The following is a 27,364-nucleotide window of genomic DNA, read 5'->3' as shown; positions in this document are numbered from 1 at the left end:
GGCGGGCGGAGGGCCGGGCGCATGGCGGCGAGGGAGGCCCGCTTCTTCCCCGGGCCCGCCGGGAGAGCCACTCTGCGCATGGCCAGAGGCACCCTCGTCCCGCGGGCGGCGAGGAGCGGAGCGAGCTCCCCATCGCCGGGCGGGCGGGCGCGGCCTGATTGGTCCCCGGCCTGTTTCTAGCTGCGCCGCCGCCAATCAGCGCCCCGCCTTGTTTTGCTCCTCCGGCCGCATAAAAGGCGCCCAGCCGCTGCCGGCCCGGCCCAGGAAAGCAGCGGCGGCGGCGGAGCAGCAGGAGCCGCGGCCGGCAGGTGAGCGAGCGAGCGAGCCGCGGGAGGCCGGCTGCGCCCGGGGACGCGCTGCCCGGCTGGCCCTCCCCGAGCCGGGCGCCCCCTTGCTCTCCTCCGGGGGATCCTCGGGACCCCGCAGCCCCCTCGCCGCGCTCGCCCCATCTCGCTTAGGGATGAGGAGGGACCCCCGTCCCGGACTCGACTTCCAGGCTGGGGACCCGGGAGGGGGGCGCTGGGGGGGGCAGCCCTGCCCTAAGCAGCGTCTCTTGGGGGGTGTCCTGGTGGAAAGGGGGTGCCCCCTTGTTTGCTAAAGGGGAGGAGAGAGGAGCCTTGCCGAGCGAGGATCTCTTTGGGCGGGGGGGGGTCCTTTCCGGGCGCCCCCCAAGCAGGACGCCAAGGCAGCAGCTTCCCCTGATCAGGCATGTCATCTTCAGAGATAGACTGCCTTAGCACATGGAGGCTTTACTTCGTTATCCTGGCTGATTGCGCTCCATACATCTCGTTTCTGTCGAATTCATCTTATCTTGGCAGCTATTGCCGCATCTTGTGATGGTGAGATCCAGAGTTTTTGGGTGCTGGGTGCGAAGAAGTCCCTTCTCTTGGATTGTCCTAATCTCCTGCTCTTCTGCCTTCATTGTGTGGCCCCTGCGGGAGGGGAAACTTTTATCTCTCCACACCAGGAATAATCTTGCACACCTCTGTGATCTCTCTTCTTATCTTTTCTCTAAACTAAAAAGACCCAAAAGCAGCATTGCCTCATAGGGGAGTCTGTCCATTCCCTGGATCAGTTTGGCAGCACTCTTGTGAACCTTTTCCAACTCTGCAATTTTCTTTCTTTCTTTCTTTCTTTCTTTCTTTCTTTCTTTCTTTCTTTCTCTCTCTCTCTCTCTCTCTCTCTCTCTCTTTCTTTCTTTCTTTCTTTCTTTCTTGGTTCCAGATCTGTGCGGCTGCACCACAGATTTATGCAAAGGCACCATGAGTCAAGGGCAGTTCTCTCTGCCTTGCCTAATAATTTCCCGTTTTTAACTGCAGCTGCACGCTGAGGGCTCTTTTTCTCTGCTTCTAAATAGTTGTCTACGGGTGCAATTTGGATTGGGGCCATTTTGCTGTGTGGGTGGTGGTGGTGGGGTTTAACCTAGTTGCACAAATGGGTAATTTTAGACTCCCAACTTCACGGTCTTATGGGAGCCCCCCACAATTTAGGAAGCAACATGCATTACTTACTCAGAATTAGGATGGGGGCTCTATTCTGCTGACTGGGCTTTGGGTTCCCAGTGCCCCACTGATTAACCCTTCCCACACTTTAAACCACCCACCTCCTTTGCTCCACAAGCTTCTGTTAGCTGTGGAGAGGTGCTCTGGATATTTCTTGAATGACCACAGCCAGTTCAGACCCCATCAGAAGATAGATAGATAAACTTTATTCGCATTAGCCAACGGCCATAGCAACATAAAACAAGCAATATATATAATTTTAAAAAAAAACAATGGGTAAAAAGGGCATTCAAATGACCAAGATTATCGTTCAGATAGTGGCCCATCAGAATTTCACCCCCCCCCCCAATAAACGTGCACCAAGAGAACCACACTTGTATTTGAAAGTCCATTTTGGAGAGATCCTTCTGGAAATCTTTGGAAATTCCTTTCGTTTTTAACCACACTAGATAATTTGGTACCATCAGCAGACTTGGCCACCTCCCTGTTCACCCCAACTCCTGGTCGCATCTTCAAAAGCACAACTCCCCATATTGGGTGGAAGAAAATCTCCGCCTGCCTCCAGGGGCTCATTTTCCATTGTTTTTACCCCTGTATTCAGAAGTTGGTTTAGCACTGCTTTCAAAACTATTTTTACCTGTTTCTGTGATGTGTTTGTAAACTGTCCTGAAATGCATGTAAAAGTCAACTGACTTTTTAATTATAATTAAATAAGAATGATCCTTGGAGGACCCCCCCTCCCTGGGCTTTCTTCCCCCTTCCATTGTGAGAACTCCCCATTTATTATTCCCTCCAGTTGTTTATCTGGAAGAGGAACCTTCCGCTTAATCCTATCACTGCTGGGTTTACTTTGTGGAGATGTTTTGGGAAGTCCAGGGGTATCATGTTTGCTGGATGACCCTTATCGATGTGCTTGTTGACACTTTGAGAACACCCCAGCGCCTGGCCTCTCTTTTGCAGGAGCTGCCAGGTGAGGCTTGCTCCTCCTAGGCTTCAGCAATGCTCTCCAGGCCTGCAATTCCTGGTTCTTTTAAAGTTTCCTTGGCTCCCTTCCACTTTTCCAATACGCTGCATATCTTTGCTAAAAGTTCACCCGTCCCGGGCGAACGCCCTTTGACCCCACAGTCTGGCTTCTTAATTCATAACTTGCCACTGGAATTTTCTGTCCCCTCTGTCTTGCCTTGGCTGTTGCCAAGAGAAGGGGAAACGGCAACAGGTACAGGGTGAGGAGTCACTTACACGGATCATGGCCTTGGACTGAGCCACCCACAGATCGCCTGACATGGAGCCCCATGGAGATCCTTGGTCCTCAGTCCTGGGCGGGGGGGGGGGCACCTGTGTCTGCCACCAAGTGCCCCCTCCTCTCCACCAAAAGGCTTCGGGGATGGAGAGCTTAATTGAGCTGGGGGGGCTGCTCCCAGTGGCCCCACAGGGAGCTTCAAGGGGCTGCTTCTTGCAGCACTTCTGGCTGGTATTACAAGAGGGGTGAGTCCAGAAAGAGAGAGAATGAATTATTATTATTATCTTTATTTTGGCTATGTATACCCTGCCTTTAAAATGCTTCCAAATTATGAGGGGGTGGGTGGGGAATTCACAACAACACAACAAAACACAGATTGAAAATAAATCCAGTTAAACAAATATTAAAGAAGCAGAAAATGGCACCAGAGGAGACAGAGTGGAAAGAAGGATAGGAAACCACCTGTCTGATATGCCTGGGAGATGAGAATGGGGGGGGGGAGGTTACCTGGAAGCCCCCACCCCACCCCAATCCACTTCCCCAGTCAGTCCTCTCCCACTCCAGGAGTTATCAGCATAGAAATGGCTTAGCCAAGTGGGGGTAGATCAGGACTTTTCAGCGTCTTGCTTCCCTTCTCTGCCACTGGGGCTGGAGGGTAACTCAATTTATTTCGTACCCCACAAAAAGTTGCTTCCTTCTGCTGAATCTGGATTCTGCTTAATTTTCAAAGCCCAATTAAAACTTGACAGAACTTTGCATTCCCTGACCTAGAATTTAACGCTGTGTCCCCCCCCCCCGTGATGTTTTGTAATGTGGTGCTTCTCCCTCATCCTCTGCCCCCCCCCCAATGTAAGCGGCTACTAGTACTATTCATGGTGGCCGGGCAGGCGTGTGTGTTGAGGGTCTTGTGTCTCCTTGCTCTTCCTCCTCTCGCCACTTAGAGGTGTGATTGGGACCTGCCTCTTCCAGGAGGGGGCTTCTCCTGTGGCTCCAGACCCCTTGGGAGCTCTCCCAGGGCCAAAGCATTTACCGCTTTCTGTTTCTTGCAGTTTGGAGGAGCCCACGTGAAGAAGGCCCCGCTTGCCTCCCGCCGTCCTCGCCTTCGCCCTCCTCACCGTCGTCATGGCTCCCACTCTGGCCACGGCCCACCGGCGGCGCTGGTGGATGGCCTGCACGGCCGTGGTGGAGAACCTCTTCTTCTCTGCCGTCCTCCTGGGCTGGGGCTCCCTCCTCATCATGCTTAAGTCCGAGGGCTTCTACTCCTACTTGTGCCCCCCACCAGGTAAAGGGAGAAATGGCTTCCTAGCTCTCAGAGGGGGTTCTGCTGGGGGAGGCACTTATGCCACCAGGTTGGGATCCTGGCCAGAGCTGACCTTGCTTCCTCCCTACATTTGCCAGGCAGGCCTTGGGAACAAACTTCCCTTCCTGGCCAGCTTGAGCTGCTTCTGAACCAGCTCAACTGGGCACGGCATTTGCAGGCCCTGGGAAAGGGGCGTGTCTGTGCGTATCCAAGGGCAGTGCTCTGTGCTGGATGTGGCAGGGGAATGAGCCACAGGCTGACTGGTGGGAGAAGCAGACCCTCTCTCTCAACTAAGTTTGGAAGGATTTCCTTTCAGGCCAGGTAGGCAGGAGTGGGTGGTTCAGAGTAGTAGTAGGAGTGCCCCCTGAGCATCCCCACATGCCACATATTTCCCCCCTTCCTGAAGGGATTTACAGTATCTGAAGCGGGGAAAGCCTGTGGCTCTCCAGAGGCTGCTGAACTACAACTCCCATCAGCCCCAGCAAACGTGGCCAATGGCCAGGAGAGCTGCAACTCACCAGCGTTTCCCACAGCCTACCTCTCAAGCCCTTCAGGGATTTGGCTACTTGGGCCTGGGCTTCTCATAGGCTGTGATGCCCCCTTGCCCACTGGGCCAGTCACTGCCAGGAAATTGCCCCCCCCGTACACCCCCACCCCCAGGACTGAGTGGCCCCCAGTGTTGATAGCAGGATCTCCTATCTCCTCTCTCTCCGCTGCCTTTCCTAGCTTCCCAGGCTCTGCTCTGGGCGCTTCCCTTGCAACATCAAATGATTAGCTTGTAAATGGATCTAGATGATTGCCAAAGATTAACAGCTGCGGGGGGGGGGGGAGAATGAAGCAAACACTGGAGCAACTAGGTGGACTCTGTTGCTGCTCCCCTCCTGCTAAGGCTGGAGCAGACCTTACTGGCCAGGAGAGATTTATTTAAAACAGCATTTTCTCCTTCCCCCTCCCCACCTTGGCCGCTTACATATTTGCTGACGGCCTTAAAGCTTATCAGAAGACTTCTGCTAATCTGCAGAAAAAATGCCTTGTGTTGCAATTGGAAAAAGGTGCTGCCATTTATTGCTCAGTAATGACCGAGGAGACATTTCCGGTTCAGGGTGGTGGAGTTCAGTAGTTTTGGACTCTGGAATTAGTGGTCTTGTGCCCCTCCCTGTCTAGGGAACGTCAGGCCTAAGACAACCTTGCTGTGCCTGCTCCCCTCCCCACCCCTTCTGGGCTCAGGCCCTGGCCTCTCGCCTGCCCCTGGTGGTGCCACGACTCCTGCAGGTGGCCTCTGATGATGAATCTGGCAGGCCAGTCCTGGGCTGGTGGGGCATTCCTGCTGCCTTTTGGACCAGGAGTTGAGTTGGTGGGAAGGCAAACAGACTGGCCTTTGCTATCTCTGGGCTGTCCTTGGGAGCAACAGCTGTAAGAGGAGGCAGAAGCAGCGTCCGAAGAAGTCTGTTGCAAGCTGGCAGCCTCCTGGGGCTCTTGCGGGTGCCCAGCCTTGTGTGTGTGTGTCCTCTTTGTTGCTCCGTCTGGCTTGGTCAGGACTGCCCTTTGGACGCCAAGTCAACCTTTCACTGGGTCTGAAGAGATGCCCCATTCAGGGCCAGGCAGAGGTTTGGTGGAAAGCAAGAGGCCCAGGGCGGTCCCTCAAGGGGTGACTCTGCTCCGGGCTGGTTTCCTGCCCTCTGTGGCTGCTTCTGCTTCGGCTCCCGGAGGCAGGAAACAGGCTCCCTTTGCCAGAAAAGAGAAGCTGAGATTGCTGAGTCAAGGCAGCCAAGGCACAGGGCAGGAGGGGTGGAGTCCAGAGGGCAAGGGTCAAGGTGTGGGGTCACAGCCAAAGGGAGCCCCATTCCTCGGCTGGGACTCTGGTGTGGGGCTGTGCTGCAAGGCACATGGCTCCTTGTGAGATCCTCAGCCTCCCCTGTGGCAGGAGGGACTCTGGACCCTCCAGAATGGGTGCTGGCTTCTCACCCTCTCTCCCAGAGGGGAGCTTCTACCTAGAGAGAAGGGACCCTTCCCCCCCAACCTGGCCCACCCGCTCCTTCTACTCTGCCCCAGTCTTAATCGGCTGCCCCACTAACCCGTTGCCCTAGTAACCTGTTGAGCCAGCATCTTCTCCCTGCTGACTCTGCTTCCCTTATCTGCTTTTATCTGGGTGTCTAGGGCTGCTGCTGCTGCTGTTTCTGCCTGCGTTTTCCTTCCAGAGTGGAGCTGAAGGCTGGGGGGCGGGGGGGGGGGGAGAGAAGGGTCTTGCTCTGTGCAAATCCTGTGCCTGCTCTCGCTCCGCCCTTCCCTCCCTGGGCAGGCGGCTGAGATCACCCTGTTCTCCTTCAGTTTCCTGGGTTAATGAATGTCAAAGAGACAGACGGCTGCCTGGAGGCTTCAGCCTGGCCTGCCTGGATTGCGGCTGGGGGACATTCTGTTTGTGGGGTGGGGAGGAAAACGGCACAAGCTTGAGTTGCAAGGAGGAAGCTGCCTCCGAACTCTCCGGCAGGCTGTTTGTTGACCCAGCCAGCTCAGGTTTATTGCCTTCTCCGGCTTCCAGAGTCTCAGCGCTAAGCCCTCTCCATCACCTGCTACCTGAGATCCTCTTAGCTGCAGGATGATGGAGAGTGAACATCCTGGTGCCTTCAGAATGCAGAGTGGGGAGCTGTTCATGGGGTGTGTCCTCCCCCCAACCAGTGTATTTTTCATTGAAGTCACCCGCTGGAACTTGGCTCTAACTGCTCCACCTGTTGTTGTCATTATGTAAAAAGTCTGTGGTGGTTTGTACTTGCCCGTAGCCTGAGTCACACCCACCCAGGACTCCCGGGAGAGCTTGGGCAGCCGTGGGGCAGAGGGAACCCCTCTCTGCTGGACAGGGAGCCAGTTAAGCCACAATGGCTGGGCACTCCCTCCCCACTTGGAAGCAGTAAATGCACCCGACTAATGCCTGTTGCTGGGAACCATGAGTGCGGCTGTTTGGGGTACCTGGCTGGGCGCTGTGGCCTCCTGGGGCCTGAGCCAACTGCTGCTCAGGGCTCTCCTTCTGCTTCTATGCAGTCAGTATGAAATACGCGGGTTGCAGGGGAAGAGGATGGAGGAGTAGGCACCCCCAGGGAGATTCCTGGTTGGGCCTGGGGCTAACGAAGGAAGGATAACAAGCCAGGGCTGAGCACGGAGGTGGCACCACCAGTGAAAGACCACCAAAGGGCCCAGACTGGATTGGGTGGGATTAAGAATGGCAGCCCAGCTCCTGCACAAGTGGGGCCTGCAGCGAGGGAGCGTTCCTGTTCAGACCCCCCACCTTGGCTTCAGAGAGCTGTCCCCATCACCCCAGCTTGGCCTGCAGGTCCTTGGGCTGACCATTCTCCGTGCCCTCGATGCCCTCAGGTCCATGCCAGGTAGGAGTGCCTGTCACCTGAGCCGGGGCTTCTCAAGGGCATGGCAAAGTGTCCCCTGCCGGAATCTGTGTTTCCACTACAAACAGTCCCCTGTTTGTGGTGAGGCAGCTGCTCCTGCAAAGCCAAACCTGCGCTCAACTGGCGGGACTGAGCTGCAGCCGAGGGAACTCAGGTCACAGGCAGCCTCCAACTGGCAGCCCCCTCCCTTGCCAGTGGCTGCTGTGGTTTTCTCTGAAACACCCCCCCCCCCCTTTGGCAGAGTCTGTCCTTCCCCCTCCACCTGTTTCCTGCTTCTCCCTCTCAGTCAGGAGGACCCCCCCCCAGGCCCTGCGTGCTTGAGCTGCTCTGCGGGTGCCCAGGTGAGGGAGCGTGTCTGCGAGTTTAGTTAATATTTGCACAGAGCCATTGGCAACAGAGGCCTCCCTGGGCATTAGCCAGCTGTTGGGTTTGAAATGCTTCTGAGCAAGGGGGGGTGGGTGTGTTGTGTTTCTCTGAGCTCACAGCTGCAGCAGCAGCACTTCCCAGATTGGGTGATTGAACAGAGTCTGTCCATATTGCTCAGTATTTCCCACACTGGCTGGCAGCAGCTCCCCACAGCTACAGGCAGAGAAGGTTCTCTTGCTTGGGGAAGGGCTGTAGCTCAGGGGCAGCAGACAGTCCTGGGTTCAATCCCCACTATAGTCCCCAGGTAGGGCTGGGAAGGATTCCCTGCCTGAAACCCTGGAGAGCTGCTGCCAGTCAGTGTAGGCAGCACTGAGCTAGACTGACCAAGGGTCTGACTTTGTATAAGGCCTCTGGCTCCCTGTGTTCCTGTGCCAAGCAGATGTTCTTCCACTGAGCTCTGGCCCCTCTATACATGCCTGGAGAGCCTTTGCTGCCAGTCCGTGCAGATTATATGGAGCCAGGTGGATCACCGGATGGAGCCAGTTCTGGCCGCTGGAGGTTTTCTGCTACAGCCGCCCTGTTAGTCCCAAAGGGTCCTGAGAGGCTGAGCTTCCTTTGGCGACGGCTGCTGCCGCCTGGGCTGACCTCCCTCATCTCCCTCCAGAGAACTCCACCAGCTCGGCACACACCAGTCCCGCCAACTCCTCCCTGGCGATGGGCAACCGGACGGTGGCAGCAGCCCTGGCGGCCCCAGAGCCTGAGGTGCGCATGAACGGCTGGCTGATCTGCAAGGAGCAGGATGAGATGCTGAACCTCGCCTTCACCGTGGGCTCCTTCCTGCTCAGCGCCATCACCCTGCCCCTGGGCATCGTCATGGACAAGTATGGCCCCCGCAAGCTGCGGCTGCTGGGAAGGTGAGGCTGGGGGCTACTGGGTTCCTGAGCAGGGGTCTTGCCAGGGTTTCCCCCCGGGCGTCAGACCAGGCCTGCTGGGTCCAAGCTGGAGGTTTCCTGAATCGAAGCAGAACTGGTCTTTAGCGCATGGTGGGTGTTTGTGGGTGTTTGTGATTTGTGTGTTTATTTGTGTATGTGTGTGTGTTTGTGTGTGTTTTCCCTTGCCTGAGCCTTTGCTTTGCCCCCAGCTGCAGGAGGTGGTGACAGCCAGCAGCTGGGATGGCTTTAGAAGAGGATAAGGGAAATATGGGCAAGAATGTCTTCTAGCCAGCGGCCACTGTGGCTGTGTACTGCCTTTCGCTGGGTGAGGCTGTCTGCCTCTGAGTACCAGTTGCTAGGAGTCTCTGTTGCGCTCAAGCCCTGTTATGGGGCTTCCCTTGGGGGTGCCTGGATGGTCCCTGTGAGGACAGGATGTGACCAGGCAGGTCCCCTTTGGCCTGTTCCAGCTACTTCTGACATTCTTATGAGTGCCTAAGGATCACTCATAAAGAGCAGCCTGCAGGATCAGGCCCATGCCCCACCCAGCCCAGCATCTTGCTCTCTCAGGGGCCAACCCGCTGCCTGCGAGAGTCCCACAAACAGCGTTTGTGCACCAGAGTCTTCTCCCCTCCTGTGATTTCCAGCAATTGGTATTTGGAAACAGGACTGCCTGGCCTGGCACCTGGGACTCCAGATTTTTTTGGGGGTGGGATTAAAGGCAAAGAGCCTGGGGTGGGTGTGGGGAGGGAGAAGCACCATCGCAGCTTGGGAAGCTCCACCTGCTGATGCCTGCAGGCCAGACTGCTCTTAAAAGCACAGGAGCAAACCAGTGGTAAAAAGCTGGCCCTTCTCTGCAGCAGAAGTGGGAGGGCGTCCTTCTCTCCTGGGGGTGCAAACAGGCCAGCCGCCCCCAACCTTGTGTCCTCCAGGTGTTGCTGGACTCAGCTGGCACCACCACCACTCCCTCCTCCCCCCCCCTTTGTCTTGCGTTTGGCCTGTGGGGCTCCCCCTGCTCTGCAAGTCTGGCATTTGCCCTGATCCAGCACGGATGTCTTGGAAAGTAGACCGGAGAGGAAAAGGGGAAGGGGAGACGAGGGGCAAAGAGGGAAGCCTGTATCAGTCTGTCTTCCTGTTTCAGCCTCCATTAATTGGGAGGAAATCAGAAAAAATGACGAAGGCAGAGAAACCATATCTGCTGGCTTCAGGTGCTAAGACAGACGACAGACATGGCAAGGCAGACATGCCCCCCACCTCATCAATCTTTCTCAAAAGCTCTGCCAGCCTGTGACCAGTTGCCTTGTCCTCCATTGCAGCGCCTGTTTTTCTGTTTCCTGCGTCATGATTGCCTATGGAGCCAGCAACCCGGACTGTAAGTCGCTTAGTGGTTGGGGGGGGGCAGGGGACAGGACCCCTGTCTCTAGGGGAAGGGGAGGTTGTTGTGGGCCAGGGGCTGTCGGGTGGGGTTTGTGCCCAGTCCTGCCTCCAACCTGTACTCCCCCTTCTGTTGCCTTGGCTGTTTTTGGGTGGCCAGGCACCTGAGAAGCCAAGTTGGTTAAAAGCACTTCCTGAATCAAGGCTGAGCGGCCTGCAGTTCTCCTGATGCTTCCAAACGACAGCTCCCATCTTCCCTGGGCATTGGCAGCAGCCATGAGAGTTTAGGGGTTTTTATTCTCCAGCTATGTGAGAAAGGGCACATCTACCCAGGGGAACAGCACTTCCCGGTCCAGTCCTGGGCATCTCCAGTGAAAGGGGCAGGAGAGGCCCCTGCCTGAAAGCTACTTTGTGGGGAGGGAGCTATAGGTCCGTGGGGAGAGCCCTCCCCAAAGTGGGGGGCTTTGCAGCAGACGATGTCCCTGGTTCAAGCCCTGACAGCCACCTCTGTGGTTGCAGAAGGACCAGGTCACTGCAGCTGCAGCATCAGGAAGACCCCAGAGAAACTGCTGCTGGTCTGGGCAGATGCTCAGCTACATGGACCTGCAGTAAAAGGCATTTAGAACCACAAGGACTACTAGAATCTTCCCTTTGGGGGAAGGACCACAGCTCAGTGGCAGGGCAGAAGGTCCCACGCTCAGTCCCTGGAAGAATGTCCCATTGCAAAAGGAATCTCAGCACTCTGTGTGGGATGGAGCTGGCGGGCTGGCAGATCTGGCCCTCTCCCTGTTTCGCAAAGCTGGGGCTGAGCTAGAAGGCCATTGGGGGTTTTGCTGGTGGGCCTGCTGCCCCACTGACGACCTCTGCCCTCCCTCCTTCCCTCCTCAGCTCTGTCGGTGCTCATCTTCATGTCCCTGGCACTGAACGGCTTTGGGGGGATGTGCATGACCTTTACTTCGCTCACGGTGAGTGCAGAGAGAGTGCGCTGGGAGGACGGGAGGGGCTCCTGTACCTGGCAGCTGATGCCCCCCACCCCAGAGTCCCTGCCTGGCCTCCCCTTCACCCCTCCAGCCCTTTCAGGGACCTCAAAATGGGAAGAGCGAATGAATCTGCCAGGACTGAGGCCTCATTGAGGAAGTGGAGGCCTCTGGTGTCCGGGGCTGTTTTTTCCGCTTGTCTTGAAGGCTTCACTTCCTTCTCCCGAATCTTGCACATTCTCAGGCTCCCTTCACCCCTCTCACCTGTGGTTTTGTTGCACCAAAGTCTCTTGGAAATGAAGATGTGGTTACAGACCCCCAAGCGGTCCCCTGCCCCAAACTGGGTTGAGAACAGGAACGGGCTGCCGGGGGGGGTTCTGTGTTCCCAAATCTCCTGGTCCCCCACAGCACCCATTGACTCTGGAGAGCAGATATTGGGGTATTTTTTGAGGGGGGAGTTGTCAGTTTTTCCAATCCTGAATGGGCTTTGCCTGGACCCCGGCTGTGTGCTCCCTCCAAGCCAGGGCTTCCTCTGAGCGGAAGGGACCTGGGGGGGTGGGGGTGTCCCTAAACCCAGGAGGCACCCTGCTTTCCGGTTCCCAGGATGGTCTCCCCGAGACCCGCTTCTGGCAGCTGGAGGGGCTCTAGCAGGTTTTACCTGGGGTGCTTTCCCTCCAGGCAGCCCTGAACCCCCCAGCACCTCTCCTCCTGCAGGGGTGGGCCTCAGCCTCCCCCCCCCACGGGTGGCGTACAGCACTGCAGTGCAGTCCAGGATGCGGCTGCAGCCGGCTTCCTCTTCCCCTCCCCTCTCTGAACGCAGAACAAATCTGTAAGCTGCTCGCCTCCTCTGCTCTGGGGTTATTTAAGGACCCGGCTGCTGCATTGCATCCAAAGCGCTGCAGCTAGAGAGGCGGGGGGGGGAGGGACGGAGCCAGGTGGAAGCTCCCCCCCCCACATCACTGCCAACCCCCCCCCCTTTCCTGCTAGAGAGATCCTCACAGCAGGAATATCCTCAGCCCTGTAAACAGGCAGCTGCAACAGGAGCCCGGGCAGCCTTTGGAAAAAGCAGCCAGATCTCTCTGGGCATGTTGGGGGGGGGCTCTTGAGCTGGGGGAGGGTGGAGAACGTCATAGTCTCTGCCCCCTTCCCTGGCACCTCCCTGTGTCCCCTTCAGATGGGCGGCCAGTGAAATGTCTCTTCAGATGGCAGCCATGGTGCAACACGCCTGGAAGCCGGGGAAGGCTGGCTGAGCAGGGAAGATCTGAGTCTCCCACTTCTCTCTCCCTCTCCCCCCCCCCCCCCGGCCAGCTCCTTTCACAACTTGGTTTCTCTTTTCCATGCAGGGCTAAGATATCTTCTCTCTTGGCCATTGCTTGCCCAGACAGGGCAAGGGCGGGAGCTGTTTTTCTGTTTCCAAAGTGGTGCTTCCTTCTCCTGTTGGCCCCTTGTAGGGATGCTTGTCCCACTGCCGCCTCTCAGGGCTGGAGGGAGCGAGTGTGCCTGGTGCCTTTGGTGTGCAGAAGCTGCAGGGTGGCCGAGAGTGGGGCCGAGAGAGGCACAAAATGGGCACCGGAGTTCATGGAGGAAATTGTCCCATTTACCGTAATATTCTGATGGACTGTGTTTCTGAGTCAAGGCTGGTGTGTGCTTCCAGAGGTCAAGTGCCAGGCCAGCCAGCCATTTCCTCAGAGGCTTAGTGTGGGCAGCTGGCTGGACAATACCCCCCCCCCCCCGGCTTCTCGCTGGGCCTCTTGCACGCAGCCTAACCCAGCAGAGCACATTCAGCCAGAGCTGGGGAAGGACAAGACCTGAGAGGTATGTGCGCATCCAGGTCTTGTTTTGTTGGCAGGCAAGGCAGCCTGGGAGGGTGACTTCGTCAGCACTGCCCTCGGCTGCCTCCACACAGACTTTGCAATCTTCTTCCCACGAGGGTGAGCCCAGGGCAAGAGTTGTTGTGACACTTGGGAAACTGCCTTGCGCTGAGTCAGCGCATTTGCACCACTCGTTCTGGGCTCTCTCCTCTGACTGACGGCAGCTGCCTTTTTTGAACCCAGAGCCTTCTGCAGGCAAACAAGCCGTGGCATTTTCTCACTTGGATCCTGGAGGGAAAAGGCTTTGAAACAGAAAGCCTGATGTCGCAGAAGAGTCTTTGCCCCACATGTTGCCAGGGTGCTGAGTGGATATACTGAGCTTGCGTGTCAAGGGACAGCCCTGGCCCCCAGGGTGGGTTGTGGAGGGCAGCAGAGTGCGTGCAGAGAGCAAGCCTTGCAAAGCCCCAGCCCCGTCTGGCAGCCCAACTTGTCTCTTGCCTCGGAAGAGGGACCACTTCCTGGCCCAGTTGTGGGAGATGGCAGTCAGGCTTGCTGGCTGCAACTGGTGGGGCTTCTGACAGACCCTGCAGCGCTGGCTGCTTTTGGGGGGCACTGTGCTCTCGTTTCGTATTTTCACATTGTGAAGCGTCCTGTGATCTCCAGGTGAAATGCGGGGTACAAATTAAATAAACGAATGAATTTCCTGTTCCCTGGCAAGCAACCTCTTCCAGCTCTGAGGGGGCTGTAAAGGGCTTGTGAGAGGCTTCCTCTTGCAGGCATTTGAAATGGTACCAGAAAGCCTGCAAACTGTGTGGGGACGCCAGGGGGTTAGGGGGCTCTCAGATGGCTTTTAACTCTTTAAAAGGGGGAAGGCAAATCTGCCTCCAGCATTGGATACCGCAAGATATGGAGACCTCCCTCCCAAAGCTACCCTAGGAAGCCTCTTGATGAGCCTGGCAGCAGCTGCCTCGCCCTCCTGCCCCCCTGGTTCCTGCTCCCGAGTAAACAGGCTCCTTTCCTCCCCACACAGCCCACCTGCCCTAACCCTCCCCCTCTTCCTGCCTTCCTTCCTTCCTTCCTTCTCAGCTGCCCAACATGTTTGGCGACCTTCGCTCCACCTTCATCGCCCTCATGATTGGCTCTTACGCCTCGTCGGCCGTGACCTTCCCAGGAGTCAAGGTAGGTTGGCTGGAGCTCCAGCTTGTTGCTGCCGGAGGCGGATGGGGTCCTTTTCCAGTGATGCAGGCGAGTGGCACTGCGGGGAGCGGGGGTCCCTTGTCAAATGCAGGGATGGGCTCTCTGGGGGAGGTATTTAAACTCCTCCAGCTTCTCTACAGTGACTGTCTGCCCCCCCCCACTCCAAAAAAAGGGATGCCGTCTGTTGAGAGAGCAATGGGGGAATTCTCAGTAACTGGCCTTGGCATTCCAGTCATTCTGCCAGCTTCCTGCTACTGACCCTCCAAAACCTCAATGCCACCGTGAAGTGAGATGAGCTTTCCTAGAATTCTGCTGGCCCCACGATGAGAATGTGAAGGTCCCCTTAACCAAGGGGTTGCTTAAAATATGCAAATAAACTGGAGGAGAATAAGCAGAATTCATATTTTTAACCCACTTGTGGCTGGCAGAATAGGCAGCCATGCCCAGCTTGTCTTTCCACGGAGGAATCTGCAGGAAAGAGGGCATTATACCAGGGGCCTCTTATTGCAAACTGATGGACAGAAAAAGCAGGACGGAAATAAGACATTTGGGGCAGCGGGTGCAGAATCCAGTTCCAAATCCCCAGACTCCCAAATGCCAGCTGTGGAAGATGCTTTTTGTTGGCCGGACGAGCTGTGCGATTGGCCTTAAGGCCTGACATGGGACAGGAAACCCCCAAGCAGAAGGTCAGGGAAACAGGCCCAGCACTCTCCCCTTTCGTTCCTCTGGCATTGGGGAAAGGGCCCCTCGGCTGGTGGGGCTGCTCTGTTTCGCCATCAAACACCTCTTGATAGCCCCCCCATACGTTTGTCTCATCCCCTTTGAGGTTGACTGTGATGACTTATGGAATTCATTGCAAGAAGATGCAGAGTTACATGACAGAAAAATAAATGGAGCATCTTCTGTGCTTCTGCTCTGACATCCGGACTCTTCCATGGCAAATGCCTTCGACCTGAGATGCCCCCCTAGCCCGGGGGGAAGGAGGGGGTCCTGCTGCTGCCGCTACCTCTGGTGACCCCCCAAGGGCCTGGCTGGTGATGGCTGCCTTTCCTCCCTTTGCCCCTCCAGGTGATCTATGACTTTGGCGTCTCCTTCATCCTCATCCTGGTTGTCTGGGCTTGCTGTGCAGGCCTCGTCTTCTTCAACTGCTTCTTCAACTGGCCCCTTGAGCCCTTCCCAGGCCCAGAAGACATGGACTACACGTAAGTCCTGTTGGTGTGTGTTGGGGGGACCCTTGGCTGCCCTTCTGAGCAGTGGCGTGGCGTGGGGGGTGCAGGGGGGCCCGGCCGCACCGGGCGCAACATCTGGGGGGCGCGCTCCATGGGTTAGGGGGTGCAAATTACTTGCCTTGCCCCGGGTGCTGACAACCCACGCTACGCCACTGCTTTTGAGACCCCCCTCAGGCTTTCCTTGGGATGGGTGGTGGCCCTTCCTGGGAATTTTTCACCTCGTCCGCCACAGTGCATTGAATCGTATAATTGTGGCATTGCAAGGGACCCATCTAGCCCATCCCCTGCAACACAGGAGCTTGCCATTTCCACATTACTTCCATGATACAACCCTAAAAACATGGCAAGTCAAATATGCTGAGGGTCTTGTGTTGCACACATGAGCAAGGGCTCTCCAGAGCTTCATGCCAGCCAGGGGTGGGTGGGTGTTTGGGGACGCAGGCAGGGCATTTCGAAACCCCCACTCTTTTGGGGTGGGATTCAGCAAATGAGAGGTTGGTGGTCCCGGAGTGGCTGATGCCTCGCCTCCCTGCAGGCAGTCTGGGGCAGATGCTCCCTTGAACCGGGTGCCCGTCAGCAGCCCAGCCCAGATGCTGCAAGTAGGGCAGCGGGTCAGGCAGACGTCCCAACCCTCCTCTGCCCTCTTTCTTCCCACTGGACAGGGTGAAGATCAAGTTCAGCTGGCTGGGATTCGACCACAAGATCACCGGGAAGCAGTTCTACAAGCAGGTGACGACGGTGGGCCGACGCCTGAGTGTGGGCGGCTCCATGAAGAACCCGAAGGAGCAGGCTGCCCTGCAGGAGAGCAAGAACCTCTGCCTCTCCACCGTGGACCTGGAAGTCAAGTGCGAGCCGGACAGTGCAGGTGGGGCAACCAGCGAGATGGTCCTATGGTCGTCTCTTCCTTGGACCCACACATGTGTGTGAGAGAGAGAGAGCTGTCAGGGCTGCCAACCCCCCCCTCATGTGGAAATGCAACTTTGTCTTACTGCTGTGTGTTTCTGGTGATGCAGAGTCCAGTGTGAGCTGCCCCCTCAGCTCTCCATCGGAGGAAGGACTGGGGACGTCCTGGGAAGGGCCATGGTCTACTCTTCCTCCTCCTCCTCCCCCAGGGAGCAAATGGCCCCCTGCCCAGCCCCAGGGCCATTCCCCTATCTCTTTCCAGAGGGTTGGCAGGAGTTGACCAAACCATGAAAGACACGGAGAAGGTTGTCTGCCCCTTTACTGATGTTGGAGCACTTCCTTTGTCTGTGCGGATATTCAGCAAGCCCCACTTGGTCCCCAACAGAGTGTCCAGAAATAAAACAAGCACAATCTTAGTAAAAACTGCGCCAAATTTAAAGCTTATAGCAACATGAAAAGCAGTATCACGAATAACACAGCACAGGGGGAAATTGCTTCCTCCACTTGTGTGGGCCACACACTTTGGCCAGCCATGTCTGCACAGACTGTTTCCTCCCAGCCCCAGTGAATGATCTGGGGCTACGCATTTGCAGGATGAATGCAGAGTGCTCTTTGGGATGAGCAGGTGGCCCTGGCCAGCAGGAGCTGCCTCAGTGACCCTGTGCTGGCCAAATGGCCCGGGGGGCAACTGGCGTCTCCCAAGGAGCCCCTTCCTTATTTCCTCCCTCCTTCCTCCCCCCGCAGCCTCCCCGTCCTTCATGCACAGCGTCTTCAGCCCCATCCTGCTGCTCAGCCTGGTCACCATGTGCGTCACGCAGCTGAGGCTCATCTTCTACATGGGCGCCATGAACAACATCCTGGAGTTCCTGGTGGGCGGGGATCTGCAGACAGGTGGGTGCAGCTCCCCCCCTCCTCCCCCAGCGGCTTGCAAGGGAAGAGCAGCGCTTGCCCTGCCTGCACAGAGTCAGCCGCCGGGCATCCTCACGCCAGCGGAACAGTGCCTTGAAATATTCTCTAAGCGCCTTTCTCGAATAAAAAGCCGCCTGACTCGTCGGTGGCTTCCCAAGAGGTCATTGGGCCTTTAGAAGCATTGGAAGCCAACAGTTCCTAGTTTCACCACCCTTCTATACGTTTAAAGTACATTTATGCCACATTAACAGTCATGGCTTCCTCCAAAGAGTCATGGGAACTGTAGTTTGCTACTCACAAAACTGCGATTCCCAGCACTGCCAACAAACTACAGATTTTATGTAATAATAATATAATTATTATTCATGCTCTGCCCACCTAGGGTTCTTTGGGGGCTGCTCCATCATTCAAAGGCACAGCACTCTCCGTTCAGTGTCAGGAATCACACCCATTCCACTGAGGAGTGCGGCGCTCACATACGCTTGTCACCTTGGCCACCCAGGACGACTTTGCCACTGGGTGGTTCCTGCACAGGGTGAAATGAGGGTGTTTTGTGGCGGGGGGGGGGCTCAGGAAGCCACACTGTGCGGTGCTCCTTGCAGACCCCTCTTTGTGCTGAGTCTTCAGGTGTTGCCAGCACCTGCTGCTGCCAGCCGGGTCCAGCTGGCCTGGCTGTGCCTCCAAGCATAGGCTGGCAGACGCTGAATGCCAGGCTAATTTTGGCCCTGTTTCTGTGACACCCTTGGGTGTCTCGTGGCTCAGGGGTGCCTGAGTTCAGTTCCTCAGAATGCCCCGACTACTCTTTCTGGTTTGCGGGAGAGAAAAAATTGGTCAGCTGCGGCTTGTGGTGCTGCTGCTGGCTGGGGGGGGGGGAGTTTCCTGGCTCTCGCTTCCCTTCCTCGCCCTCCCCAGAGCGAAGGGAGAAGCCCAGCAGCTGACAGGGTGTCACTGGGGGAAGGGGGGGGGTTGTGCTTGTGAGCTTCAGCGCCGCTGACTCAAGGCCCGTATTTATAGCGGCTGGAAGGGAGCCAGCCAGGAAAGGGAGCGATTTCCATGAGCTGGTTGTTTGTCTTTTGCACAACAGGACGAAACCATTTGTGTCTTGCGCACCGAGATCCAGTTTGGGCTTGTTAAATCTGGAATCTGCGAGGCAGATAAATCAAGAGGCGCTTTCATGAAAACAACAGGGAGGCTCAGGGGAAGGGAAGCGCAGCCGAGCGAGCAAGTGGCCAGGCGGGCGGGCGGGGGGGGGGGGTTGAAGCTGAGCGGCTGCCAGGCCGACCCCCTCCCACCCCTCCTCTCTTCTTGGGGCTTCGCTGCTTGGCAAGCTCTGCTGTGGGGGGGGCAGCCTTTCGGCCTTCACTCTGGACTTCCAGACCCCCCCCCACTTCCCTCCTGACTCTGCTCTGGTGTCCTCAAACTCCTTTGCCCCCAGCCTGGGGGCTGTGGCTGCATCTCCTCAGGGGGCTGGGTCTTGCTGTTCACCACCCCTCCACCAAGGAGGCGCCCAGGCTCAGGACTTGGGAGAGAAGGGCCCGTCTGTGGCCCTGCAGAGGCTGCTGGACTACAACTCCCATCATCTCCTTGTCTGTGCTGGCTGCTGGAGGAGCACAGCACCTGGACAGGTGTCCCCTCTTTTAAAGGGATGCATCTCATCACACGCAGTGCCCCTCCTTTGCTTGTTGGCCAGCTGCCCTCCCCCCAGTCTCCCCTTTCCAGCCACCCAAACCCCGCAGGCCTTCACCTGGCCCTGCCCTGACGCGCCCTTCCTCTCTCCCTCCCAGTGGACCTTTACACCACCATCTTCGGAGTCCTGCAGCTCCTCTGCCTGATGACGGCCCCCGTCATCGGATACATCATGGACTGGAAGCTCAAGGAGTGTGACGATGGCGCTGCGGAGGAGGCGGACGAGGGGAGCGCCCCCGGCCAGTGAGTAGCGCAAAGGCAGGCTGCGAGGGCACTCGCTGCCCTGTGGATCCTCCGTCTGGGGAGGGGGACCCCCAGCTCCTTCCTCCCCAGGGGAGGCTAACCAGACGGGAGGAGTCTGAGGTCACTAGGCCAAGGCTGGAAGCACAGTCTGCCCAGCCCTCGGCTGACCTAGAAAGACCGAGAGCCTGGAGGCCGATGTGGAGAGATGCCTCCGCCTTCGTTTTTGCCAGGAGCCAAAGGTTGGCTTGTGGCTAGGCCTCCTTTGCCCAGCTTGCCACCCAACCAGCTGCCCTCCTGGGGAAAAGGGCATCCCAGGAGTGGGAAGCGTCTGAGCTCCTCCAGCAGATACTGGGCTCCCAGCAGTCCGGGAGGAGGGGCTCAGCTGCTGCCCACTGCTGGCATGACCCCAGGGCTTGTGTGTGTGTGTGGAACAAAGGGTCTGAGGTGGGTCTACAGCAGCACAAAACACCCTGCAAGTATCTGGTAAAACTACTTAGATGCGACTGCCCCAAACACTCAGGTGGGTCTCAGGCCTGAAAAGGCTGAGGACTTGTGGCATGATGGGTGAAAAGAGGGGCAGGCTCCTGTGACCCCTCTTTCTTTGCCAAGCAATTGAGACCCCACAGCAGGGACCCCCACCAGGCAGCAGGACTGAGGGGCATTGCCCAGACCCCGACTGCTGTGACTGTGACATAGAAGCACAGCCTTGGACTCAGCCAGACCCCCAGTCCATTTACCCCAATACTGCCTACACTAACTGGCAGCCATGGCTCTCCAGGGATTCCCCTCCTTGCAGATGCCTGGGACCTTCTGCATGCAAAGCAGCTGCTCTTCCTCTAATTTGCTGATCTACTCGATCCCTTTTTTGTACCACCTTCTCTCCCAAGGTGTTGGGAATCTCACACCATCTTTTGTTGTGCAGCGAAGGCTGGAGACCTGGGCCTCCCTCCTCTCTTGCGGATCTCCCACTGGCCCCTGCAAGCCCCTCTGACCCCCTCCGTTCCTCTCCCTCTCCCTGCAGGGGCAGCAAGAAGAAGCGCCGAGACAGGCAGATCCAGAAGGTGGAGAACGCCACACGTGCTTTCGCTTTCACCAATCTGCTGCTGGTGGGTTTTGGGATCACCTGCCTCATTCCCAACCTGCCTTTACAGGTGAGTAGCTGGCAGGGAGAGCAGTTGTCAAAGGCTCAGCACAGGAGAGGCAGGAACTGGGCCAGGAGGTGCTGTGGGGGCCAGTCCAGGCCTCACCAGTTTGCTGGCTTAGCGGTCCTTGCGTCTCCTGTGAGCAGGATCCCCACTTCCCAGCCTGTTTGAACAAGGGGCCCCTCCAACCCCACCTGCTCCCAGTGGGCAGACAACATGTGCTCAGTTGAAAGATGCTTGGTCATAAGACCATCAGAAGGACCTGTTGGATCAGGCCGGGGGGGGGGGGAGTCCCACGTTGTGTGCAAATGTCCTTTCTCTTCTGACAGTCAGCTTTGTGGGACGTCTCTGGGTTCGAGTGTGCTGATCCTTCTTCAGTGGTTCTGTGGATGGAAGGGGGTCCCCGTGGAGGGGAGGGGGCAGCCCTGCAAGCTCCCCAGAGGGAAGAGGGGTGGGCAAGTAGTGTGCTGGGCATTCAGAAGGTGACTTGGGGTGAGAATTCAGGGTTGCGTGTCTTTCCCCCTTTTCCAGATCCTCTCCTTCATCTTGCACACCATCGTGAGAGGGTTCATCCATTCTGCCGTGGGCGGCCTCTACGCAGCCGTGTAAGTCTAGTCCTCAGCCGGCCTCTGGCCATGTCTGTTTGCCCAATCGTCCGCCTGGGCTTTGCTGCCACCCACTTTGTTTACAGGCACCCAGTTCCCGGCTGGGGACGCTCCTTTTCCCTGGCCACCTTGCCCTACCTTCCAGCCCGTTTCTGGGTCATGTTTTTCCTCCTCCTTGGATTAGCTTATGAGCAGCTGTGGCTGCTGGCTGTGGGCCTGCTTCTCTGGGTGTTGCTCAAGGGGAGGGTGCTGAACATGACCCACATGCTTTCATCCTCTGCACCTGATACCCATTTGATGTCACCCTCTGCTCTGGTTGCAGCATTCCTGGTGGGAGCAAAACAGTTTCCTAATCGCAGGCCCAGCCCAGGGACCCCGCCCTCTGCTTAGGCCACCCAGGCGCTTCTCTCCACCACAACACCCCCTTCCTTTGGTGAGCCCCATCTAGGCCAGGGTCTCTGGGGGAGCCCAAGGATGCTGTCCTCTTGCCTATCAGGCATGCAACGCTCAACCCATAACCAGATCTGGTTTCAGCTGCTGCAGCTCAGCTAGACCCGACTTGGGCGTTTTTGTCCTTGGGTTTGTTTTTTAATCAAAGAAGTATATGAACGTGATGATCAATGCGGGAGTTGTTGGTCCAGCTCCAGTTCTTGGCTTTTCAACATTGCTCAACTGGAGGAGGAGGAGGAGGAAGAGAAGCCCTCTGGCCTGCTTTCCCAGGCTCCTGTTTTCTCCTGGCAACCTCCAGCCTTCAACACTTTCCAATCAATGATGCTGATCTGCCTGGCTTGGCTGGGCCACTCCTCTAGGGCTCCTTCGTGCCCAGGCAGGCGGTGGGAAGGCAGCCAAGGCTTGTAGCCCAACCTGGACTCTGTTTGCTCAGAGGTGCCCCACATTCCAGCTCAGGGTGTGTGGAGACTTGAAATCCAGGGGCCCGTGGTCCAAAGCAGTTGTTTCTGGCCAAGGGCACTCTAGTCTGGGGTGCAAGTGATCTGGCCCAAGGTCTGGACTCAGGGCACAAATGCCATAAATATTTTAGCTTCCTCTCCCACCCACTTGAGAGAAGCTTGGAACACGTTACCCAGAAGCATCCCCTTGGGACAGCTAAATTTGATCAGTTAAGCTTCTGCATTTAGCCTTTTGTGGGATTTGATGGCGTGGAAACCAGACTCCTGAGGATTGTAGGCTTTCCCTGCTTCCAAACACAAACATCTAGTCCTCATTTTTGCTTGGGCAAGGGGGAAAATAATCTCTGCCCATGTTCTGCTGAAGACTTTGAAGGTAGAAGAGGGAAACGGCAGAGTTCCCCTCCTGCATCCTGCCCCGTGGCTGCTCCAGCTGTGCTCCCCACAGGGCAGAATTGCCCAAGCTGCTGCTGGAGAGGCTGGAATGAAGAATTGCCAGGGAGCGGCAGTCCTTTGGGGAAATCCTGCTTTATGGCTGCTTGCTATGTCTGCCACGTGGGGCCTTTCTGCTCAGAGCCTCCGTGCCCCTGAATGCCAGGGGTGAAGAACATAAGCAGAGCCCCGGCGCTGAATCCGGCCACAGGGGCTCATCCAGTCCAGCACCCTCTTTTGTAGCTAGATGCTCCAAAGGGAAGGTCCCACAGGCAGGGCCTGAGGGCAGCAGCCCCCTCTCCACATGTGGCTCCTGGTGACTGGCACCCAGGGGCATTTACTGCCTCCAGCAGAGGAGGAAGATGACAAGGCAGGAAGGGGGCTTCTGCCTTCACACCCTGCTTTCAGGGCTTGCTGGAAGCACCTGGCTGGCCGCTGGACTGGAATGCAGATATGGACGGGGCCTCCTGCTCAGATTCTGATGGGCTGTTAGAAAAGTCTCCAAGGGCCTTTGCTTCCAGAGAGTAATGGGCTGTGGGGCTGGGCTCAGGGAGGAGCCCCACGTGGCCAGGCTGTGAGTGCAGAAACATGACTGCCCCCTTTCTTCCCCCCCCCCTCTCCTGCAGGTACCCCTCCACGCAATTTGGCAGCTTGACAGGGCTGCAGTCTCTGGTCAGCGCCCTCTTTGCCCTCCTGCAGCAGCCCCTCTTCCTGGCCATGATGGGGCCCTTGGAAGGAGACCCTCTCTGGGTAAGTAAGTGGTTGGGCGGCTGGCGCAGTGGAGCTCCCAGCGCTTGGCTTTTGTGCAGAGGAAACGGCAAGGGACAGTCAGTCGGCTGCATCTTACTCAGGAGACCCATTTAAATCAATAGAACAGGCCTCTGTGGCACTATCCTTTTTAATGAGTTTAGTCGGAGTAGAGCTGAGTTGGAGACAACCCTTTAATTCCAAAAGCAGCCTTGGGGGGCTTTCCTGGGCAGGCAAAGGGCTGGGATAGCTCTCCCCCCTCCAGCTGTTTCTCTGCTCAGCACTGATGCCCCCACCCAGGTGCTTTTCCCAGCCACAGGCACTCCTCACCCTCTCCTGTGGGGAAAACACGCCAGGGCTGGTGGGGCTGATCTTTAAGTGGGCACAAGCAGTTGGAGGGGGGAGGCAAAGGAGACCCTCTCTTGGCCATTCCTCTGCACAGACTTGAAGCAAGAAGCTGCCTTTGGTTTGGGAGAAAACCGCGCCGGGTGTGGGTGTGTGGGTGGGTGAAGCCTTTTCTGTGGCAGCCCATTCTGGCTGCCTCTGTCTCCCTCTGGTTGGCAGGGCTCTTGTAAAGGCAGGAAACCCCCAAGAGGAAGCCCCCAAGCAGGCAGGGTTCGGAGGGCAGCAGCAACTCTCCCCTCTTGGGGTTCACCCAGCCAGCACCCAGCATTTACTGCCTCTGGCAGTGCAGGAACGACAGAGCCTTTGACAGGGGCTGCCTTTTCCTCCTTTGGAGCAGAAGGCTATGGGACATAGTCTGCCGCTTCTGCCACGCAGGCTCCCCCAGGACGCCCAGCTCCCGCTCTGGAAAGTGTTCCAGGGCCTGTTTGGGAAGTGGACGTGGCTGCTTGGATCCTCTGGCTGGGCTCCCAGAGGCCACGTTGTTTTCTGTTTAGACAGCAGAGCACCTGACACCTGCCTGGGAGCAGCTGAGGGCTGGCTGGCAGCCGCTGGTCTGTTTCCAAATCATGATGGGGGCACATGGGTTGCGGAGCGCAGCAGAGCAGTGCTGCTGGAGGGAGGCTGGCAGGAGCAGAGGACTCCTTCCTGTGGGCGCTGTGTCTTCCCGGGGGAAGAAACAGTTCAGTAACTGCTTGGCATTTCCAGCTTCTGTTTTTTCCTGGGTCTGGGGCTGGCGCAGACCCCTTCCCTCCTTCCCTTACAACTGGAGCTGCTGTGGGGAGACCCCGGCGGGTGCTGCTGGCCTGCAGCAGGAGTTTGCAGAGCTCTTGTGGCAACCAGCCAGCCTGGGGAGGAGCCACTTCCACACAATGCCTTTAAAAACCCCATCCCCACAAAAAAGGGTTTTCAAGAGAGCAGAGCCCCCACGCTCCTAGGCTGCTGCAGGGGCAGTGCTCTGCCCCCGAGAAGATCTTGGCTTGTTGGCCAGCGAATGATACCCAAGCAGATAATCCCAAGTGGGGTGGGGGCAAAATCCTGGCCACATGGGATCTCCTCCAGCTCTTTCCCCCCCAGCCCAGATCTGAGCAGGAGGTCAGATCCTGCCCTCCAACCAACACCTGGCCTTGTTGTGGAAACATACCCAGGTTGCACAGGTAAACGGCCTCGGTCCAGTATACCTGAAGGAGCGTCTCCATCCCCATTGTTCAGCCAAAACACTGAGGTCCAGCTCCGAGGGCCTTCTGGCGGTTCCCTCCCTGCGAGAAGCCAAGTTACAGGGAACCAGGCAGAGGGCCTTCTCGGTAGTGGCGCCCGCCCTCCCAGCAGATGTCAAAGAGAACAACAGCTACCAAACTTTTAGAAGACATCTGAAGGCAGCCCTGTTTAGGGAAGCTTTTAATGTTTAATAGGTTATTGTATTTTAGTGTTCTGTTGGAAGCCGCCTAGAGTGGCTGGGGAAATCCAGTCAGATGGGCGGGGTATAAATTATAAATAATAATAATAATAATAATAATAATAATAAACAATTTATTTTATTAACACCCAGGGAGGGGGCCTCACATCCCTCAGCTGCTCCCCCCCATCCTGGGGGCAGGGAGAGTACGCTGGAGAGTACGCTTGGCTTGCAGAAGGTTCTCCCCTCCAGTTCAAGCTGGGGGAGGCAGGTGCTTCAAGGTGACATCCCTCATCATCCTCACCACTGAGTGTTGGGGAATCTGACCATGGGGGCTACTGCCTTATAGCGTCTAACCAAGCTGGCCCTCTGGCTCAGTACTGCCAGCACTGGCTGGCAGCAGGGCTTTGGGGCCATTCCTGTTCCCAGCACTCCCTGGGCTCTCCCACTGAGCCACAGCCCCTCCGAAGCCCCTGTGCAAACAGATCAGGCTCCAGGCAGGCTGAGCTGCAAGAACCAACACTCTGTTGCTGCCCTGGAGCAGCTCCTTTGCTGCCATCGCCACACCCTCCTCCTGCTCCCTGTACAAAGGCACCTCAAGGATCTCGGGGCAAAGGGGGGTGCTGGGCAGCTGGAACCCCCTACCCTCACCGCCCCCACGCCTGCTGCAGGGATTGTGCTGGCCACCAGGCTCTTCATCTTGGGCTCAGCTTCAGCCTTTCCTCTGCCCTCCTCCTCCTCCTCCTCCTCCTCCTCCTCCTGCTGACCCTGCCGGCCTCTTCTGTCCTCCTGCAGGTCAACGTGGGGCTCCTGGGGGCGAGCATGCTGGGCTTCTGCCTCCCGCTCTACCTGATCTTCTTCCGCCGGCGGCTGGAGCGCGAGAAGCAGCAGAAGAGCGAAGATGCCAAGCTCTTCCTCAAGATCAACGGCACACCCAGCCAAGAGGCCTTCGTCTAGGAGGCGGCTTCTCTTTGCCGGACTGGGCTGGGAGCCTCCATGGGCAAAGGCAGCAGCCTCTCCTCCCACTCCCTGGTGGTGCTGCTTGTGCCCCCCTGGCAGCTCCTGCCTTGTCCTCCTCTGCCCAGCCTCCAGAGACAGGCAGCGGCTGGGCCAGCATGGGCCTCACCTGAGTCCTCAACGGCCACACACAGCATCACGCCTCTTCTGCTCCCTCGCTGCTTCTTCACGGGACTCTGGTGCTGCAGGGGCGCTGACTGGTCTGCAAAAACAGAGCTTCTTCACTGCCCCCAACTGCAGCTTGCGCCAGTGCAGGACACAGGTGCTCTCCTGCCGCCCTCCTCTGCCCTCTGCCATTCCTGGAGCCCAGAAGCAAGCCTCTTCCCCCTGCCTCCAGACGCCAGTCCGTCCTCCAGCCTGAAGGGGCGAGGAGAGGAGGGGAGCCCAATGGGACTCTGCAGACTGACCTGGGCAACAGCCACGGACCTCTTCGTTCTGCTCCGGACAGGCCTCATGGCTACTTGCTGCAGGGCAAGGGGCTGCCTCTGGGCCACTGAAGGGGCAAGGAAGATTGGGGGGTACATCCAGCTGGCCTGGATCTAGAGGCGGAGGAGCTGGGGCCTTCCCCCTTGCTCCCCACTAAAGGGCTGGTCTGATGTGAAGCTGGCACTGAATTTTGCAGGGTTGCTGGGAGCCGGGTGCGTGTGTGCGGAGCTTGCTCTCCTCTCTGCCTGGGGAGGGAGCAGTTCCTGCTTTGCAAAGCAATAAATAGGCTGGTGGGGGGGGGGGGCTAGACTGAGCTCCAGGGAGGCAAGCTTGATGAATGTTCCCCTATCCCTTTCCTGAAAGGGATGCCACAAGCTTGCCCACCCCTCTCCACCCGTAGCCATTTGGGGATCTCTCAGGCCAAGGGGGGGGTCAGGGTGGCGGATGTCTTTGCCCCGGAAGGTACTTGGGCTGACCCTGATCCTCTTCTACTGGCAGCCTGGTGGAGCCGCTGCGCCCCCTGGCGGCCGACAGTCACTCCACAGGGAGGGCCATTTACTCACACGTAGTGACAATGGCAAGGATGACACAGCCTGTTTTGTGTGTTCTGAACAACCTCCTCCCCTGCTGTCTTGTCTCTTAAAAAAAGGAAGGAAAACCCAGACATGGCTTGAGTGCTGATTTCACAAATCTCTCATCAAAACAGCCTTCCTCCTAGGGCAGGGAAGGGTTGGCTGCTCGGGGGGGGGGCAGGACAGGGATGTGGGTCGTCCACATCTTGCATTCCCTGGGATTGAAACGCCCCCACTCCCGTTTATTAGAAGGATGGGTGGGGGTGATACCCTGCTCCCTCCCTCCCTCCCTCTTTGTTTCTGAAATGCTGACAGGGAAGGGGAGGAGAAGAGAAGAGGCAAACCTTTAACCAAGAGCAGCTCTGCTGTGGTCCATTATTGAGGTGGGGCATTTCTGGGGTCAGCAGTGGGACTCCTCACTGGGGTGTGGGGGGAGTTAAACTGGAGCTAACCGAGGGGAGATTCTGAACTTGAAGAGCAAGGGGCTACCACCAGTGTAAGCGCACAAGCATGCGGTGAGAGGTTGTATCATTTTATTTATTTATTTATTTATAAATTTATTATTGGTTTTCCACAATTTATATAAACACAAACAATACACAATACAAACAAACAAACAAACAAACACATAAACGAACAAGTATAATATCAAATCCTTA

At 57.2% G+C, this 27,364-nt stretch overlaps 1 protein-coding gene across 2 annotated transcripts; it reads left to right on the top strand.

The window, feature by feature from the left end:
- SLC43A2 (solute carrier family 43 member 2) lies at positions 1-26,795 on the top strand. 2 transcript variants are annotated; one of them, XM_083480194.1, is made up of 14 exons: positions 1-308; positions 3,792-4,024; positions 8,468-8,717; positions 10,049-10,104; positions 10,995-11,071; positions 13,981-14,073; positions 15,160-15,293; positions 15,983-16,185; positions 16,968-17,114; positions 18,917-19,061; positions 20,083-20,212; positions 20,735-20,808; positions 22,772-22,895; positions 25,486-26,795. In XM_083480194.1, the coding sequence occupies exons 2-14, from the start codon at positions 3,865-3,867 to the stop codon at positions 25,645-25,647; spliced, it is 1,755 nt and encodes a 584-aa protein (XP_083336320.1). In that variant the 5' UTR covers positions 1-308; positions 3,792-3,864; the 3' UTR covers positions 25,648-26,795. The 2 variants fall into 2 exon arrangements, with proteins under 2 accessions (XP_083336320.1, XP_083336321.1); XM_083480195.1 differs by having other exon boundaries at positions 268-839.
- The last annotated feature ends 569 nt before the right edge of the window (positions 26,796-27,364 follow it).

The sequence above is a fragment of the Podarcis liolepis genome (assembly GCF_965112155.1).
Source record: "Podarcis liolepis genome assembly, chromosome: 16".
Lineage (NCBI taxonomy): Eukaryota > Metazoa > Chordata > Lepidosauria > Squamata > Lacertidae > Podarcis > Podarcis liolepis.
Note: the sequence above shows the minus strand (reverse complement) of the source record. Positions and strands in the feature narration are given on the sequence as shown.

Bases quoted from the DNA above. Each gene is read 5' to 3' on its own strand.
- SLC43A2 (XM_083480194.1), top strand. From the start codon at position 3,865: ATGGCTCCCACTCTGGCCACGGCCCACCGGCGGCGCTGGTGGATGGCC. The intron at 8,718-10,048 runs GTGAGGCTGGGG...CCTCCATTGCAG, and splicing joins AAGCTGCGGCTGCTGGGAAG to CGCCTGTTTTTCTGTTTCCT. The intron at 17,115-18,916 runs GTGGGTGCAGCT...TCTCCCTCCCAG, and splicing joins GGGCGGGGATCTGCAGACAG to TGGACCTTTACACCACCATC.